This window comes from Mus caroli, unplaced genomic scaffold, assembly GCF_978045245.1.
Source record: "Mus caroli unplaced genomic scaffold, Mus_caroli_1 scaffold_4, whole genome shotgun sequence".
Taxonomy (NCBI): Eukaryota; Metazoa; Chordata; class Mammalia; order Rodentia; family Muridae; genus Mus; species Mus caroli.
The window spans coordinates 139138844-139156026 of NW_028227259.1; the positions used below are offsets into that span (position 1 = coordinate 139138844).

At 51.6% G+C, this 17183-nt stretch overlaps 2 protein-coding genes across 3 annotated transcripts; one reads left to right on the forward strand and one right to left on the reverse strand.

The window, feature by feature from the left end:
- The first annotated feature begins 2405 nt into the window (after positions 1–2405).
- Positions 2406–11105, forward strand: Mettl27 (methyltransferase like 27). Of its 2 annotated transcripts, XM_085837255.1 has the most exons (7): positions 2406–2451; positions 2663–2871; positions 3439–3567; positions 4250–4385; positions 5750–5842; positions 10331–10567; positions 10766–11105. In XM_085837255.1, the coding sequence occupies exons 2-6, from the start codon at positions 2749–2751 to the stop codon at positions 10564–10566; spliced, it is 717 nt and encodes a 238-aa protein (XP_085693381.1). In that variant the 5' UTR covers positions 2406–2451; positions 2663–2748; the 3' UTR covers position 10567; positions 10766–11105. The 2 variants fall into 2 exon arrangements, with proteins under 2 accessions (XP_085693381.1, XP_085693382.1); XM_085837256.1 differs by lacking the exon at positions 3439–3567 and having other exon boundaries at positions 10331–11105.
- Positions 11106–15035: 3930 nt separating this feature from the next.
- Positions 15036–16837, reverse strand: Cldn4 (claudin 4). Its single transcript, XM_021163738.2, has one exon. The coding sequence runs from the start codon at positions 16639–16641 to the stop codon at positions 16009–16011; it is 633 nt and encodes a 210-aa protein (XP_021019397.1). The 5' UTR covers positions 16642–16837; the 3' UTR covers positions 15036–16008.
- Positions 16838–17183: the final 346 nt, after the last annotated feature.

Here is a 17183-nt window from a genome sequence, read left to right on the forward strand (position 1 = left end):
TTATTAGATGATTTGCTGCAAACATCACAGAAACCTCAAATTTAGCATGTCCTCCTCCAACCAACCCTGCCTCACTCCTTGGTTTCCTGTGTAGAATGACCTCATCTGCAGCATCCTGAGTTTGAGCAGAAAGCCAGGGACAGGGAGTGACCCTGAGCTCCTGATTCTGCATCCTAGGCCTGTCAAGTGTACCACAGCACCCAGAGCTGTGTCCCCATGGGATACATACTCAGCCAATAGAGCTGTAGCCCCAGGCTTAGTTTCTGGTTGAAACTGCCCCATCCAGGAACGGAGCCACCACCCAGGATAGCTATGTAAATTATGAATACAGCTGGGCAGAGTGTTCACGCCTTTAGTCCCAGCATTTGGGAGATGGAGGCATGAGGATCTGTGTGAGTTTGAAGCCAGCCTGGTCTATATAGTGAGTCCTAGGACAGCCAGAGCTACATAGTGAAATCCTATCTCAAAAACATAATTCACACATTAATTATTAATTAATCAATTAAAAATTATGAATACAGGGCTGGAGAGATGGCTCAGTGGTTAAGAGCACTGACTGCTCTTCCTGAGGTCCTGAGTTCAATTCCCAGCAACCACATGGTGGCTCACAACCATCTGTAATGAGATCCAATGCCCTCTTCTAGTGTGTCTGAAGACAGCTACAGTGTACTCACATAAAATAAATGGATAAATCTTTAAATAAATAAATAAATTATTATTATGAATGCAAGTAAAAGTTAATTTTTTTCTCATGCATTAACCAATTTGGCATTCTCAATATCCATTCGTGGCCATATCTAACCTCTGATGAACAGTGAAGATTATAAAATCCTTCCTAAAAAATGCTTTTAAATTAATTAATTAAAATAAAATACTTCCAAGGAGTGGGGATATAGCTCAGTTGAGAGAGTGTTTGTCTAGTATACACTAGATCCTGAGTTCAATGCCCAGAACCACATATATCAGGCATGGTGGTACACACCTGGAATCTCAACCCTTGGGATGTAGCAGCAGGAGGATGAGAGTTTGAGGGACATCCTTGGCTACATAGAAAGTTGAAAGCCAACTTGAGCTATGTGGAACTGCTGGGATGAAACACATGAGTCTTAAGTACTACCGTTTTGTTTCAGACTCCTCCGTTTAGATTCTAAGGAGATAAGAAGATCAAGTTCCCAGGCTCTAGGGGAGCCAAGGACTTCCCAGATGGCTAGCGAACTTCCTCATTTTTGTCCCCCAAAACATAATGATTGTTTCTAATTATGAACAAATAAATGAATCTGAGTTGTGACTGCATATAGGGGCAGATATTTGTGGCTTTCGAGCTTAAAACCTCTGTACCATTCTGGCTCTGAGAGGAAGTTCAGCTTCCAGGTCTGTTCTTCGGTCCTGATCGATCAGCAGCGCCCGAGTACACTAAAATTTTACTAGCTGCTTAAATACTAAGATGAACATTGGAAGACGCAGTCTGCTCCCAAGTCGGTGCTGTTGTCCCTGTCTGGTCAGTTTCTGCCCCTGACTCAAAGTTCTTGCTTTGCGTGGACTCTTGTGTCTGCATGGGTTGTCTTGGGTTTTCAGACCCTAAGAAACCATACAAATACTAAAAAAAAACGGGGACCAGTGAGATGGCTGAGCAGATCAAAGCACTTGTTGCCAAGCTTGAGAATCTGAGTCCCATGCCTGGAAGTCCCATGGTAGGAGGAGGAATCCAAAAAGTGGCTCTCTGGCTGCTACACACGATCCCTCCAAAAAATAAATTGGGTTTTTGTTGTTTTCCTTTTTTAAAATACTGTAGCCGGGAGCAATGGCACAGCGCTTAAATCCCAATATCCCAGGAACAGGCATAGGTCCACCTGGTCTATATAAGGAGTTCGAAGTCACCCTGGGCTTCATAGCAAGACCTTGTCAAGAAAGAAAGAAAGAAAGAAAGAAAGAAAGAAAGAAAGAAAGAAAGAAAGAAAGAAAGAAAGAAAGAAAGAAAGAAAGAAAGAAAGGAAGGAAGGAAGGAAGGAAGGAAGGAAGGAAGGAAGGAAGGAAGGAAGAGAGAGAGAGAGAGAGAGAGAGAGAGAGAGAGAGAGAGAGAGAGAGAGAGAGAAGGAAAGGAAAGGAAAGGAAGGAAGGAAGGAAGAAAGAGAAAGAATGAAAGAAAGAGAGAGAGAGAAAGAAAAAGAGAGAGGGAGGGAGGGAGCGAGGGAGGAAGCGAGGCAGGGAGAGAAACTTTTTTATTTGTGAAAAAACAAAAACAAATCCTCACAAGAGTTTGAGATCTTCTCACGCAATAGGACTACAGCATTACGCTCATTGGCTCAGGGAGGGGTAGTCTGTCATTTCTTTCTCGGATTGGCTGTTTTCTCTCCCGGGAACCCAATCGTTGATGTGCTAGAGGCGGGGCCAGGCTCTCAGACACGCCCCTCCACTTCCCGCAGGTCGGCCTGGAGAAGGGGGTTCTGCGGGGTGAGTTCTGAGCCTGTACCTCCTTGGAGACCCTTGTGGTGAGGAAGAACCCCACCCGCGCCCCCGATCCACCTCCGGGAATAATGGGCTGAGGCGTAGTCCTCCCTCCCTGCGCGGGAGTACCCCCGCTCTACGAGCCCCTCCCCCTACAAACAGTGCCATGGCATACAGGTCAGCTCCTGCCATCTCCCACTCAAGGTCTTGTTTGTAGCTTGGGACCGCGTTGGAGCACTGATAACCTCCACCGGAAGACTGTGGAGGACCTCATCACTGGGTGGACTCTGCCCCCGCAGGAGAATGACTCGGGAGGAGGCTGGGCGGCTGCCCCAAGTACTGGCCCGGGTCGGAACCTCCCACGGTATCACCGACCTGGCCTGCAAGCTCCGCTTCTATGACGATTGGGCTCCGGAGTATGACCAGGTGAAAGCACGTGGGTCCTCGACTTTTGTGGCTCAGATTCTGTTTTTATGAGCAAAGCTAGAATAGTACCCATGCATCTCAGGGAAACTGGGAGCCGAAAAGAGACCTGGGAGATGTGCTCCTTAGAGAACTGCACCACCCCACCCCCATCCACCCCGCTGACCTGTAAGCAACCCCTTAATTAATCCCGCAATAAACACGGGGAGAGAGCCTGCAGGAGGCGCTATTGAGACATCACTCGGTATAGACAGACCAGCTAAGAGCTGCCACAGTAAGACACCTCAAAGCCGGGCGTGGTGGTGCATGCCTTTAATCCCAGCACTCGGAAGGCAGAGGCAGGCAGATTTCTGAGTTCGAGGTCAGCCTGGTCTACAAAGTGAGTTCCAGGACAGCCAGGGCTACAGAGAAACCCTGTCTCGGGTAAGACACCTCAAGCTCGGGTCTTCTGTTACTGGGGTCCTAGGAAGATCTAAACTCTAACACACACAAGCTCAAACTGGCAGAACTTGGGCACCCCATGAGGTGAGTCGTCTAAACACTTTGTTGGACTAAGTGCTATCTCCTCAGGATGTGGCTGCTTTGAAGTACCGAGCCCCATGCCTTGCTGTGGATTGTCTCAGTCGAGCCCTTCGGGGCTCACCCCATGATGCCCTGATCTTGGATGTGGCCTGTGGCACTGGCCTGGTAGCTGTGGAGGTAAGATCTGATACACCATCCTGCCTTCCCTTCAGCACCCAGGACCTCCAACATGCCACTGTTAAATTAGCCCTGAGGCCCTGGATAGTGAATTCTAGGCAGGAGCTCTACCACAGAGCCATGTTCCCAGCCCTCCCTGGGAAATTCTAGGCAGAGGCTCTACCACTGAGCCACGCCCTCAGCCCCTCCCTTGGGGATTCTAGGCAGGGGCTCTACCACTGAGCCACGCCCCCAGCCCCTCCCTGGGGGATTCTAGGCAGGGGCTCTACCACTGAGCCACGCCCCCAGCCCCTCCCTGGGGGATTCTAGGCAGGGGCTCTACCACTGAGCCATGCCCCCAGACTCTCGCTGGGGGATTATTGGTAAATCCTCTACCACTGAGCCACACCCTGAGCCCTTTAGTTTGCTTTTTATTTAGAGACACGGTCTCAAGGCTGGCTTTGAACTCACTCTATAACCCAGGCAAGCTTTGATCTGGGGATTCTTCTGCCTCAGCCTCCAGAGGAGCTAAGAAGACAGGCCTAAGCCTCCACACCTAGCTCCCATCTGCTCCAATTCCCTCCCAGTTCTTGACCAAGAGCTCATCCTCTACCTCAAGCTCATTGATCCCAAGATACAAGGAAGGGTCCAGCTGAGCTGAGGCAGGGGGATGACCCATGACTGATGCCACCTTCTCTCCCAGCTGCAGGCTCGGGGCTTCCTCCAGGTGCAGGGGGTGGATGGAAGCCCGGAAATGCTGAAGCAGGCGCGGGCACGTGGCCTGTACCACCACCTTAGCCTCTGTACCCTGGGCCAGGAGCCGCTGCCCGACCCTGAAGGTACTTCCCGTCCCACTCCCCCCTCACTCACCTTCTCAAGAATAGCATCCCCTGTTGTCCAGCCACCATCTTCACTCTGGAGTCCTCTTCTCCATCTAGAGTCTGATGTCACCTCATCTCATGCACAGTGTTGGGGTTCTACTACATCCCAGTGTATAGGACATCTTTGTTTGTTTTCTGAGAGAAGGTTTCTCTGTGTAGCCCTGGCTGTCCCGGAACTCACTCTGTAGACCAGGCTGGCCTCAAACTCAGAGATCCACCTGCCTCTGCCTCCCAAGTGCTGGGATTAAAGGTGTGTGCCACCCACCCCACACACACACACACACACCTATGACATGTTCTATTAGTTCCTCCTCTTACTGCTGTGGCAAAGCACCACATGGAACATAATCATGAGGCCCCTCCCATCCCCAGGGAGCTACTGGCAGTTGCAGGGAGAGTCATTTTCTTCAGTGATGTAGCCATGGGTAAGTTGCCTGTGCCCCAGTGCCACCCCGCTCCTCCAAGTTCATGCAGGAACCCCCAGTAATACTCAGTGGGTCACAAACAAAACAAGACCTGAAAGTAGCAAGAGGTGCCAGGAGATGGTGGTGCCTACCTTAGTCCCAGCCCTTGAGACGCAGAGGCAGGTGGATCTCTATGAGTTCAAGGCCATCCTGGACTACAGACACTATAGACACTAGTTCTGGGATAGCCAGAGCTACACACACATACACACACACACACACACACACACACACACACACACACACACACACACAAAAAAAAAACTTGATCTTAAAAGAAACAAAAATAAATAAGGAATTTAGCCAAAGCTAGAGGAGCATACTGGGTGGAATGGGCAGTTCGAGGGACCACACCACATTATATTCACACAGCATCTTAAGGGGGTGGAAAAATGGCTCCCTGGGGAAAAGCACCTGCTACTCTTACAGAGAACCTAAGTTTGGATCCAGCACCCAGATCAGGTGATTCACAACCCCCTGTAACCCCAATCCCAGGGTAGGATGCCTCTGGCTTCTGTGAGCGCCTGCGTCCACCAAGAGACACACGTGCATACACTGGGCTGGGGAGGTGACCCAGGAGTTAAAATCTCCTCCTGCTCTTACAGAGAAATCAAGCTCTGCTCTCAGCACCCATATCAGGCAACCTCAGGGGATCCAGTGCCCCCTTCTGGATTCTGACCTTAGTCTAGGATCCCAGCCCTGGGATGGTGCCATCCACCATTAGGGCAGGTCTTCCCTCCTAAATGACCTCAGTCTAGACACTCCCTTACAGACAAGCCCAGAGATTTGTCTCCCAGATCCTGTCAGGTTAGCAAACAACAGTAACCATTACACATCTCCACCCTGCCCCACACGCAGGGACCTTTGACGCGGTGATCATTGTGGGCGCCCTCAGTGAGGGACAGGTGCCCTGCAGTGCCATACCTGAGCTCTTAAGAGTCACCAAGCCAGGTGAGTCACCACCCAGCCAACCCCACCCCTCGGGCACCCTTTCCCCTCTCCACATCACTCGGGCGGAAGAAGGGTGGGGTGTTGCATAGGGGTGCCCACCCCAGACCGGTGCCCCAGTTCTCCATCTGTCACTTCAGTGCTCTGCCCTGGCTGGCCAGCTCACCTGCTTCTCATCTCCACCCTTCTACCCTTTGTCACCGCTCTTATAATCAAATGGCTTTGTCTCTAGGATCCCGTCCCCATCAGACTACAGTGACTGTTGGGGACTGTGAGACTGAGTCATGTCTGTGAGGCCTTTGCTTCAGCCCTGGTACCCGATAGAGGTCAGCTGAGCTCCATCTTTCAGTCTCCTAACTGATTTGGGGACTGCTCTTCCTTGAATATTTTTGATAGTTCTCTTTTCCTGGCATAGGTCCAGGTCTGTTCATTCAAGATGACAATGGGATCCTCTTGGATCAACTCCATACACTGAGGGGTGGAGCAGGCTAGGGCTTTCTTTTTCTATGATGCTGAAGATGGAACTCAGCACCTCAGGCAGGTTCTATACCCTCAAATTACTCACTGGGCTATTCTAGGAAAAAGCTCTACTACTGAACCATGCTCCCAGCCCCCACTGAGATTCTACAGGTGTTCTACCACTGAGCCACGCCCCCAGCCCCTCCCTGGGGGATTCTAGGCAGGGGCTCTACCACTGAGCCACGCCCCCAGCCCCTCACTGGGGGATTCTAGGCAGGGGCTCCACCACTGAGCCACGCCCCCAGCCCTTCCCTGGGGGATTCTAGGCAGGGGCTCTACCACTGAGCCACGCCCCCAGCCCCTCCCTGGGGGATTCTAGGCAGGGGCTCTATCACTGAGCCACGCCCCCAGCCCCTCACTGGGGGATTCTAGGCAGGGGCTCTACCACTGAGCCACGCCCCCAGCCCTTCCCTGGGGGATTCTAGGCAGGGGCTCTACCACTGAGCCACGCCCCCAGCCCCTCCCTGGGGGATTCTAGGCAGGGGCTCTACCACTGAGCCACACCCCCAGTCCCTCCCTGGGGGATTTCAGAGAAGGCAGGAAAGATCAATACTCTCAGAATGAAGTTGCATTTTCAAATGTGGGCAGGGCAGTCACAGAAGATGGGGTAGGGAGTTGCCTGGGAGAAGTCAGAAACTCGGAACAACAAAAATCTAGAAGAGGGTCTACTAGGCCTAAGGACAGAATGAGGAAGCTGGGAGATAAAAATATTTCCTCTCCCAGGCCGTACTCCTGGAGCTAAGCCTTGGCATGTCTGGGCAGGATTCTGTTTGAGAGAGGCCAACAGAAGCTAGGGCATCGATAGTGTCATCAGCAGTGCCACGGGTTGGGCTGAAAAGCACCGGAAATGCCCGTTGCATGAACCTAAACAAAACAGACTCTCCTGTTCCAGCCTGGCCCCTCACCTTCCTCCCCCATCTGCCAGAAACCAGCCATACTGGATACCCTGCAGCTACTTGGACAAAGTCTGTCATCCGCCCACAGCCAGGGCTTCTTGACTTGGCCAGGCTTTATTTTATGTTTTAGACAAGGACTCTGGAGCCCTCTATGGGCCTAAACTCAGCGATCTACCTGCCTCTGCCTCTGCCTCCAGAGTGCTAGAATTAAAATTCTGCTTTGGGTTGGAGAGATGACTTAGACATGATAAGTTATTTCTCTGCTGGTGAAATGAGACAATTCAAGCCAGATTAAATTATATTAAATTCAAGTTTACTGGGAAGCCGCTCTCGGGCAAGCTCCCTGGCCTCAGGGAAGGAGGCTAAGGAAGTCATCGTGGGCAGGGAGAGAGAGAAGGTGTGTGCATGCAGAGAAAGAGGAGAGAGGGGGAAGACCCAAATGTCTAGGTTATATAGGGGGAAGGTAACCCAGACTCCAGAGCAGAGTAAGGTTGGAGTCACGGTATGCCAGGTAGGGACTAAAGGATGCTGGGAAAATCTGGAGGCTAGGTTTTTGGAATGTGAAATATGCACCTCAGCCCCTTGGGGTCTGAACCTAAACAAGGGTTAAGATCACTTAATGCTCTTGCGGAGGACTCAGGTTCGATTGCCAGCACCCACGTGGCAGCTTACAACTGTGTGTAACTTGAATTACAGGGGCTCCAATACCCTTGTCGGGTGCCCACCTGCACCAGGCATACACAAGGTATGCTTGCTTCCCTACCGTCCGCCAAACATGCACTGAACATAAACTAAAGATGCTTTCTTCATCACATCCAGCTTCCCCGCCTTCCCCAAAGAAAGTGAAGGTCGAAGCCTGGGTCCTGGGCTGGGCATGGTGGCGCACGCCTTTAATCTCACACTCGGGAGGCAGAGGCAGGCGAATTTCTGAGTTCGAGGCCAGCCTGGTCTACAGAGTGAGTCCCAGGACAGCCAGGGCTACACAGAGAAACCCTGTCTTGGGGGGAAAAAAAAAAAAGCTTGAGTCCTGACAGCCCTAACAAATTAGGCCGCCCGTCACCAATTGATCAGTTCAAATCAAATTGCCAGGGATTGGTGGCACTCTCCTTTAGTCCTGTGCTGGGAGGCAGAGATGGTTAGATCTCTTTGAGTTTGAGGCCAGCCTGGGCTGCGTAGAAAAACCCTATCTGAGAGCAAGGTGGACTGGCAAGTGTCAGAACTGTGTGAAGACCTTTCAGAGAAACAAGTTCCTCCTCTGGGTAGCTCCAGGTTCCTGTCTTTTCCTTCTTCCACCACGAGATTCCTGGGGAAATTCTAATTTGGGGAAAACCATTGTTTCGATATTCTGACAGCCCAAGGGAGGGGGCACAAGTGTCTTTTTACCTCTCTCTCTCTTTTTTTTTTTTTAAGATTTATTTATTTCATTTATATGAGTACACTGTAGCTGTCTTCAGACACCAGAAGAGGGCACTGGATCCCATTACAGATGGTTGTAAGCCACCATGTGGTTGCTGGGAATTGAACTCAGGACCTCTGGAAGAGCAAGCAGCTGGTGCTCTTAACCACTGAGCCACCTCTCCAGCCCTTACCTCTCTTTATAGCTGCATAGCCCATGGTTGCCTGAAAACTACCCTGAAGCCCAGATTCAAAGTCTGAGCACAGAGATGGGTCGCTGGTTAAGAGGACGTGGGTTTGATTGCCAGCACCCACACGAGTGGCTCACAACCTTCTGTAACCCTAGTTCCAGGAGACCCAACACCTTTACCTGGCCTCTGTGTTCACGGCACACGCATGGTGCACAGACATACAGGCAGGCAAAACTAAACACAAGATTTTTAAAATACGCTCTCCACATTTTTTTTTAATTTTATTTTGCTCTTCCTGCCTACTCATGCTAAATGCTGGGATGTTAAGGCTTGAACCACCATGTTTGGTTCTGCCAGGGGCTTTGCACCTGTGTATGCACAATGCACACACGTGTCCTCCCCTTGAAGTGGAATTATCATTTCTCCCCATGCCTGCAAGAAACTTAGCAAAAAGTAATGGAGGGTCTTACAAGGACCAAGGCTCCCTGCTTTCCTGCTGTGCCCTGAGACCCAGGCTTGCCTTTTCATGGGACTAGGTTACAGAAGGCGTGGAGCTCCCTGCCCGCATCAGGGTGAAGAATTCCCAGAGTAAAGGACACCGGGCTGTTCAGGGATTGCCTAGTAATCTCGACTTCTAAGAAACTGAAGTAGCAGAATCTCAAAACCAAGCCCTGCCCTGTGCTACACAGTGGTTTCAAAGACAGCCTGGGCAGTTTAGCAACATCCTGTCTCAAAAGCAAAAGTTAAAAAAGGGGGAGGGGCGGCATATCGCTTAGGGGTAGACTGCTCACCTAGGAACCGCCATGATAGCTAGGGGGCGTGGCTCAATGGAAGAACACCTGCCTGCCTAGAATCCCCCAGGGAGGGGCTGGGGGCGTGGCTCAGTGGTAGAGGCCCTGCCTAGAATCCCCCAGTGAGGGGCTGGGGGCGTGGCTCAGTGGTAGAGCCCCTGCCTAGAATCCCCCAGGGAGGGGCTGGGGGCGTGGCTCAGTGGTAGAGCCCCTGCCTAGAATCCCCCAGGGAGGGGCTGGGGGCGTGGCTCAGTGATAGAGCCCCTGCCTAGAATCCCCCAGGGAGGGGCTGGGGCGTGGCTCAGTGGTAGAGCCCCTGCCTAGAATCCCCCAGGGAGGGGCTGGGGGCGTGGCTCAGTGGTAGAGGCCCTGCCTAGAATCCCCCAGTGAGTGGTTGGGGTGTGGTTCAGTGGTAGAGCCCCTGCCTAGAATCCCCAAGGGAGGGGCTGGGAGTATGGTTTAACTGTAGTGTCTTTTTTAGCATGTTTGAGGACCATGTTTTCATCTGCAGAGCTGTTAAAAAAAGAAAAAAAAATGTTTTTAAATGGAGTCCATGGAAAACTATCAGGTTAAGGAAACTGAAGGGGATTCCTGGGGCAGACAATTTTAGGTACCAAGCCCTGGAAGTGGAAAGCTGGCCCAGAACTGAAGTCTGGGGATATCCGTGCAGCTCACCTGTCCCTCTCCTGTCCTCCCCAGGTGGACTTGTTTGTCTGACTACCAGGACCAACCCATCCAACCTTCCATACAAGGAGGCGCTGGAAGCGACCTTAGACTCCCTGGAGCAGGCTGGAGTGTGGGAATGCCTGGTGACCCAGCCTGTGGACCACTGGGAGCTAGCAACATCAGAACAAGAGATGGGGCTAGGCACCTGTGCCAATGATGGCTTCATCTCTGGCATCATCTACCTTTACCGAAAGCAGGAGACAGTGTAGGGTAAGGGAGAGAGGCTCAGTATCACACCCCTAGTTGACCAATGCTCCTCTGTGTATGGTCTCAGCCCAGTGTGTTTTCTTGGCCTTCCCTGCTCTGTCTGTAAAATGGGTCCAACTTCCTAGCTACGCCCATTAGGAGTACTCTGCTAGGTATAGCCCAAAGGAACTGAAAAGACTCCTCTACTTTCTTTGGACCCAGGGCTCGAGTGATCACCAACAGTGCTTGCTCTGCAAAGCGTGAGAAACCAAGCGGCTGTCTTCAGCATCCACATACAAATCACAGGTTTCCAACATGCCTGTGTGTAATACCACCATTGAGGTGGGAGATGGGTGGGTCTCTCAGCAGGCAACCGACCAAAACAGGCAGCTTTGCACTCGGTGAGGCATCCTGTCTTAATAATAAGGCAGACCGATGGAGAGTGACAGAGAGGACGACCCCCAGCCCCTTGCCTGTACATGTGCGAGCGCACCCATACACTCAGGTGCACGAGCCACACAGATACCAGATACAGAAAAAAATAAAAATAAAACAACACAGAGACCAGTGTGTACTGTAACACAGCCAAGCGCCATCCCATCCCCATTTTGCAAAAGATGTTGAATTAGGACCAGCAAGATGGCTCAGCAGATAAAGCCACACTTACTACCAAGCCTGATAACCTGAGTTGGATCCTCAGGAGCCACATGGTAAATAGAGAGAAATGACCCCTACAAGTTGTCCTTTGCTGTCTACATAGCATAAAGCACACACACAGAGGCACGCAAGGTAAGTAAATGAACTAAATAAGGGTGTCACTCAAAAACACACACTAAACAAGCAATGGTGATGCATGCTTTTACTCCTCCGAGCTCTCAGGAGGCAGAGGCTGGTGGATCTCTGAGTTCACAGGTTTGGCTAGCCTGGCAAGATGGCTCAGAGGAAGACTTGAGTTCAATCTCGAGGATGCACACAAAAGGCGAGAACCAGCTCCAGCAAGTAGTACTCAGACTGCTACGAAACACAGGCATGCACGCACGCAAGCACACAGCAACAATAGAAAGTAAAGAGATGTAAAAATAAATTCTAACGACAAAGAAATGGGGTGATCGCCGGGCGTGGTGGCGCACGCCTTTAATCCCAGCACTCGGGAGGCAGAGGCAGGCAGATTTCTGAGTTCGAGGCCAGCCTGGTCTACAAAGTGAGTGCCAGGACAGCCAGGGCTACACAGAGAAACCCTGTCTCGAAAAACCAAAAAAAAAAAAAAGAAATGGGGTGATCTGATTTATGGGAGAATGGGAGAAGCATATTCATAAAATTGTGGTTTAGCCTGATCTGAGATCTTAGCCTGGGGCCCCGTGATACCAAAATAACATTTCCCGGACTCTGCTGCGTCCAAGAACCTGGCTTCAACCAGTCTGAACTAGGCAAGGCAATATCCAAACCCACACAGAGGAAGCAAGGTAAACAGCTGTGAACCATCCAACATCTGGTCCCATCCAGTCGTTCCCCCACCCCCATCAGAGATGTTATCTGTAGTTAAGCTAACAGGTGGGTAGACTGGGTTTTTCTGAGTCACGTGGGAAGCTAGGGCAAAGAGATAAGTAATTTAGACCTACCCAGAACAAAGAGCTAGACCTAGGTTGGCCTGGTTGTACAAGCCCAGCACCCCAGCCTCCGGAGAAGCTGAGGCAGGAAGATAGGAAGTCCAAGGCCTGCCTGGGCTGCAGGGTAAAACCCAGGCCAGCCTGAACCATTTGCCACACTCCATTTCAAAAAGTGAGACAAGATCTAGAGAGGCCGGAGAAATGGCTTTGAGGTTCAGAGCACTGACTGCTCTTCTGGACGACCCAGGCTCACTTCCCAGCAACCATATGGTGGCTCGGCGGCTCACAGCTTTCTGTAATTCCATTTCCAGGGGACCTGACAAAACACCAATGTGTGTAAAATAAAACTAATTAAATAAATAATTTAAAAGATCTAGAGATGTAGAGCACTTTGGGATCCCCCAGTGAGGGGCTAAAGGTATGTGTTAGCGGTAGTATGGAAGCCCTGCCTAGAAGCCCTGGAGTCCATCCCTAGCACAGGGGCTAAAAATAGATTAACAATAAAAAAAAAAGTTTGATTGTCTTCATCTTTTTTTTTTACATTTATATATTTCTCCCCTGTCCCCAGGGTTTTTCAGTGTAGCCAGCCCTGGCTGTCTAAGACTAGTTTTGTAGACCAGGCTGGCCTCGAACTCACAGAGACCCACCTGCCTCTGCCTCCCCAGGGCTGTGACTAAAGACATGCTTCACCAGACCTGGTGTGTGTGTGTGTGTGTGTGTTCGTGTGTCATGGAATACCTGCTTACAGAGGTCAGAGGACAACTTGCAGAACCCTTTGAGTCCAGGAATGCAGTTTAGGTCATCAGACTTGGCAGCAGTTACCAGCTGAGCCTTCCCACATACCCAAAAAAGGAAAATGATGTAATGTCTCTTTTGTTATTCTGATTCATCTTTTTTGTTACTCTCAGAGGGAGGCCTGGTGGGCCTCTAACTGGCTAAGGCCTAGCAGGAGCCTCAAGCTCTGATCCTTCTGCAGCCTCCTCTGAAGCATCTAGGACTACTTACTGGCCTGTGTGCCTGTGTTGCTTACTATTAGGCAGTGCTGGGACTTGAACTCAGGACCCTTGGTACGCTAGGCTAGCCCCCACTCAGGAAGGTACATCCCCGCACCTTGGTGAAAGGACAGTGTTGTTTGTTTTGTTTTGTTGGCTTTGTTGGTTTTAAAGAGGGTTAAACTATGTAGCCCTGGTAGACCTGGAACTCACTATGTAGACCTGGCTGGCCTTGAACTCACAGAAGTCTCTGCCTGCCTCACATCTACCTGGTTTTTCAATGTTTAACACAGAGGAGATTGGGGCTGCTCAACAATAGAGCCCTTGTCTAACATGGGAGCCCCTGGATTTGATCCCCAAGGACCACAGGGAGTAAAAAAATGAACTATAAAGAGAAAATAGAACAGCTTGGGTCTGTTATGACAGTCTCAGGTAGCCTGGCCTCAAACTGACTATGTAATGAAAGATGGTCTTGAACTTGTGATCCTCCCATCTCTACCTCCTGAGTGCTGGGATCCTATCACAAGCCCACTCTCCAGACTTGAAAACAATCTGATACCTTCATGAGAACTTGGCTGTCCCCACAAAGTCAAGAAGTGGTAAGTGGGGTGACGAGAGGGCTCAGCCGGTAAAGGCAGGAGCTGCGTAAGCGCAGTGGTGTGAGTCCCCCCCCCCAAAACCCACGTAAAGGTGGGAGGGGAGAGTCACCTCCACAACGTGGTCTTCTGGTCTCAGTTCTGGAGCTGAGCCACAGTTGCGCATGAACAGGGAAGGATTCTGTGTGGATGGGGCTCAGAGCTAGAAAGCTGGTGTACTTGAGTCCCATCCCAGCTCTGAATAAATCTGTGGTGTCCCTGTCCATAATCAGAGCACCTGAGAGGGGGAGAAAGGAGAATGAGAAACTCAAAACCAGCCTTCGTGGTGGATCAGGTTTGAGTTCAGCCAGGATACAAATCCCTGTTTCAACAGAGTAGGGATCCTGCCCTAATAGCAATGTCTCCCAAGCACAAACCCTTCCTCCTCAGCAACACATAAAACAGGCGTGGTGGTTCACATCTCTAATCCCAACACTAGGGAAATGGAAGCAGGATGATCAGGAGTTCAAGGTCGTCTTTAGCTACCTGGGGGCTAGCCTGGGCTAAATTAAGATCTTACATCAAAACAATGATCCCATTCCCCGAAGGAGTGGATAGGAAAGTCAGGGTGTGGCCCAGGCTGCCCTGGGATGGTGCAGGTGTAGGTTTAAGGACTTTCAGTACCTTGAGCATTCCAGGGCTGTGGGAGGACTCCCTAGGGAAGAGGCCACAGCCTGGACCTGTAAGACCAGCAAGGCTTCAAGAGTGGGGGAAGGACATTCCTTAGAGAAGGTGACTGCTATAACGTGGCCTGTGGAAGATAAGCAGGCCAGCCTGCTTGCTCAGAGAAAGGGAGGCCAGAAAGGAAGAGGCAAGGGAATTAGCCCTTGTTGTTCCTGTCATCTGTTGTCCCTCCCAGAGTCCCCCAGCCCCACCCCCCACCCCCAGTCCTGGGCATACACTGGGCCCTAGATACAGGGTTTCCCTTCTAACAAATGAAGAGATTGCCATCATGGTAGTGCACTCAAAACTGAGGCAGGAGAATTGAATTGAGTTTGATGTTAGTCTGGGCTTTATACTGTGTCTAAAAAAAAAAAAAAAAAAAGCAAATAAAGGTCTCAAAGCCCATGGTCCTCCAGGATAGGGGAAGTTCTCATTTTTACAGTGAGAACTCCTGAATCACTTTTTGAGACAGGGCCTCCTGTAGACCAGGCTAGCCTTGAACCTACTGCTTAGAACATCAAAGTCTCCTGTGAACCCTGAGCCACCCCTCCAGCCCGGTCCCATCCACAGAGAGAGAACAGCCCAAACCTTTCCTGTATGCAGGTGCCATTTATTGTAGAAAATAATAATAATTACAGCTGTGAACAGACCTTAAATTACAAAACAAGAAACCACAGAGAAGGCAGGGGAGTCCAGGAGACTCCCTGGTACAATGCCATCACCCCCGTACCTTCCTTCCGCAGACTGGCCGGTGTCCTTGAAATGGGCAAAGGGAGGGAACTCAGAGGGGCCAACTCAAGAGGCCCAGGGTCCTTCTGAAGGGGGGGGCGCACAGTGATCAGAACATTAGCAAGACAGTGCGGAAAAGGGGTGGGGACACACAGGGCTGCTTCTAGGTCCCCAGCCCTCCCCAAACCAGTTTAATCCACCTCCACCCTTCTTCCCTCAAACCCGTCCATCCACTCTACAGAAATTCATTAGTAGGGTAGGTGGGTGGGTCAAGCACAGTCATTGCTAATCAACAGAAGGGTTCCATGGCAGAGCCCACCGGCTCTCAATGGCCCCTCAGTCAGTCATTCAGCACACCATGACTTGGGGTAGGACCAGCTGTGCTCAGAAACACGGGGCGTAATGGCAAGAGTAGCGCTGGAGTAACGTGTAGGCTGAGTGAGGGGGATAGAGAAAGGACAGTGGACGTTTGCTAACATGAGGACATCCACTCCAGAGTCCAAAGTCACAGCTGAGCTACCCCGGCCAGCAGGACCCAGCTTGCGCCTCTACTGCCCTTCCCAGCTGCTTCTGCCTTCAGCCCCATATCCACCAGCAATTTGGATGTAAGCAGCAAGGTGATATTTTTACATCCATCCTTGCCAGCAGTAAGGAGCCATGTGGAGCAGCCCAAGAGCTACGGGCTAGTAACTTTGCACAGTCCGGGTTTGCCTGTCCCCAGCAAGCAGTTAGTGGCCCATAGCAGGGCAGGTCTTGGAGAATGTGAGGGGCCACAGGCTGTTATGAGCTCAATCCGAAAAGAAGATAACAAAGGCAATGTGGACATAGAGTGGCCCACCTTACACATAGTTGCTGGCGGGGACAGAGCGGGCTGCGGAGTACTTGGCCGAGTAAGGCTTGTCGTTGCTACGAGGTGGGCAACTGCAGCAGAGGAGGCCTCCTCCCAGGAGCAGCAACCCGGAGGCTGCCCAGCCGACGTAAAGCGAGGCCCCCATCTCCCTCTTCTGCCCGGAAGCCACCATAGGGTTGTAGAAGTCGCGGATGACGTTGTGAGCGGTCCAGGACACAGGCACCATAATCAGCATGCTTGCCACGATGAACACGGCTCCGGCGGTGATCATGATCTTGGCCTTGACGGTCTCGTCCTCCATGCAGTTGGTGCACTTGCCCCCTACCACTGAGAGAAGCATCCCCAGAGCACCCACGATGATGCTGATGACCATAAGGGCTCGGGCGGCCTGCAGGTCCTGCGGCAGGGCGAGCATCGAGTCGTACATCTTGCACTGCATCTGACCAGTGCTCTGCACCACACAGTTCATCCAGAGGCCCTCCCAGCTGGTCTGTGCCGTGACGATGTTGCTGCCGATGAAGGCGGTCACCCGCCACATGGGGAGCGCACAACTCAGGATGATTCCCAGCCAGCCCAGAACTGCCAAGGAGATTCCCAGGACCTGTAGTCCCATGGACGCCATCGCTCAGCCTCTGCAGGAGGTCAAAGTCGGTGATCACAAAAAGTACCTCTCTCTCTCTGGAGTCCGAGGGCTGAGAAAGTCTTTTCTGGTGAGCTTCAGGGACACAAAGCCAGCCGAGTCCCGTACACCAGCTACCAAGCGCGAACACTGCAGCTCTTTCCTGCCTGCACCTGCAACGAGGAGGGGAGGCCACAGGTGCTGCAGTTAAAGCTCCTGGAGGAGGGGCGGAGGCAGAGGGAGGGGTTTCAGTCCCCGAGGCCTCCCTCGGGACCAGTTTCTCTGGATTCCTGAGCTTGGGCCAACAAAGGCGTTCAGAGGCCCCAGTCCTGGGCCCCTGAGTCACCCGCCAGTATCACAAGAAACTATCATCTCCCCCAGCCCCCAGGCTCACGCTGAGGTCAGCTGGGACACAGACACTGAGTCACCAGCCTAGAGCACCTGGATGCTCACCGGGTGGGGACAACTTAGACTGAGAAGCAAGCCTCTCCAGGGTTCAGAGCCTATAGGGAAGGTCCCCAAGACTCATTCTGGGCTCCCGTGAG

Coding starts and splice junctions, on each gene's coding strand:
- Cldn4 (XM_021163738.2), bottom strand. CDS start 16,641: ATGGCGTCCATGGGACTACAGGTCCTGGGAATCTCCTTGGCAGTTCTG.
- Mettl27 (XM_085837255.1), top strand. CDS start 2,749: ATGACTCGGGAGGAGGCTGGGCGGCTGCCCCAAGTACTGGCCCGGGTC. Junction 3,568..4,249: donor CTGGCCTGGTAGCTGTGGAG/GTAAGATCTGAT, acceptor CTTCTCTCCCAG/CTGCAGGCTCGGGGCTTCCT. Junction 5,843..10,330: donor CTTAAGAGTCACCAAGCCAG/GTGAGTCACCAC, acceptor TGTCCTCCCCAG/GTGGACTTGTTTGTCTGACT.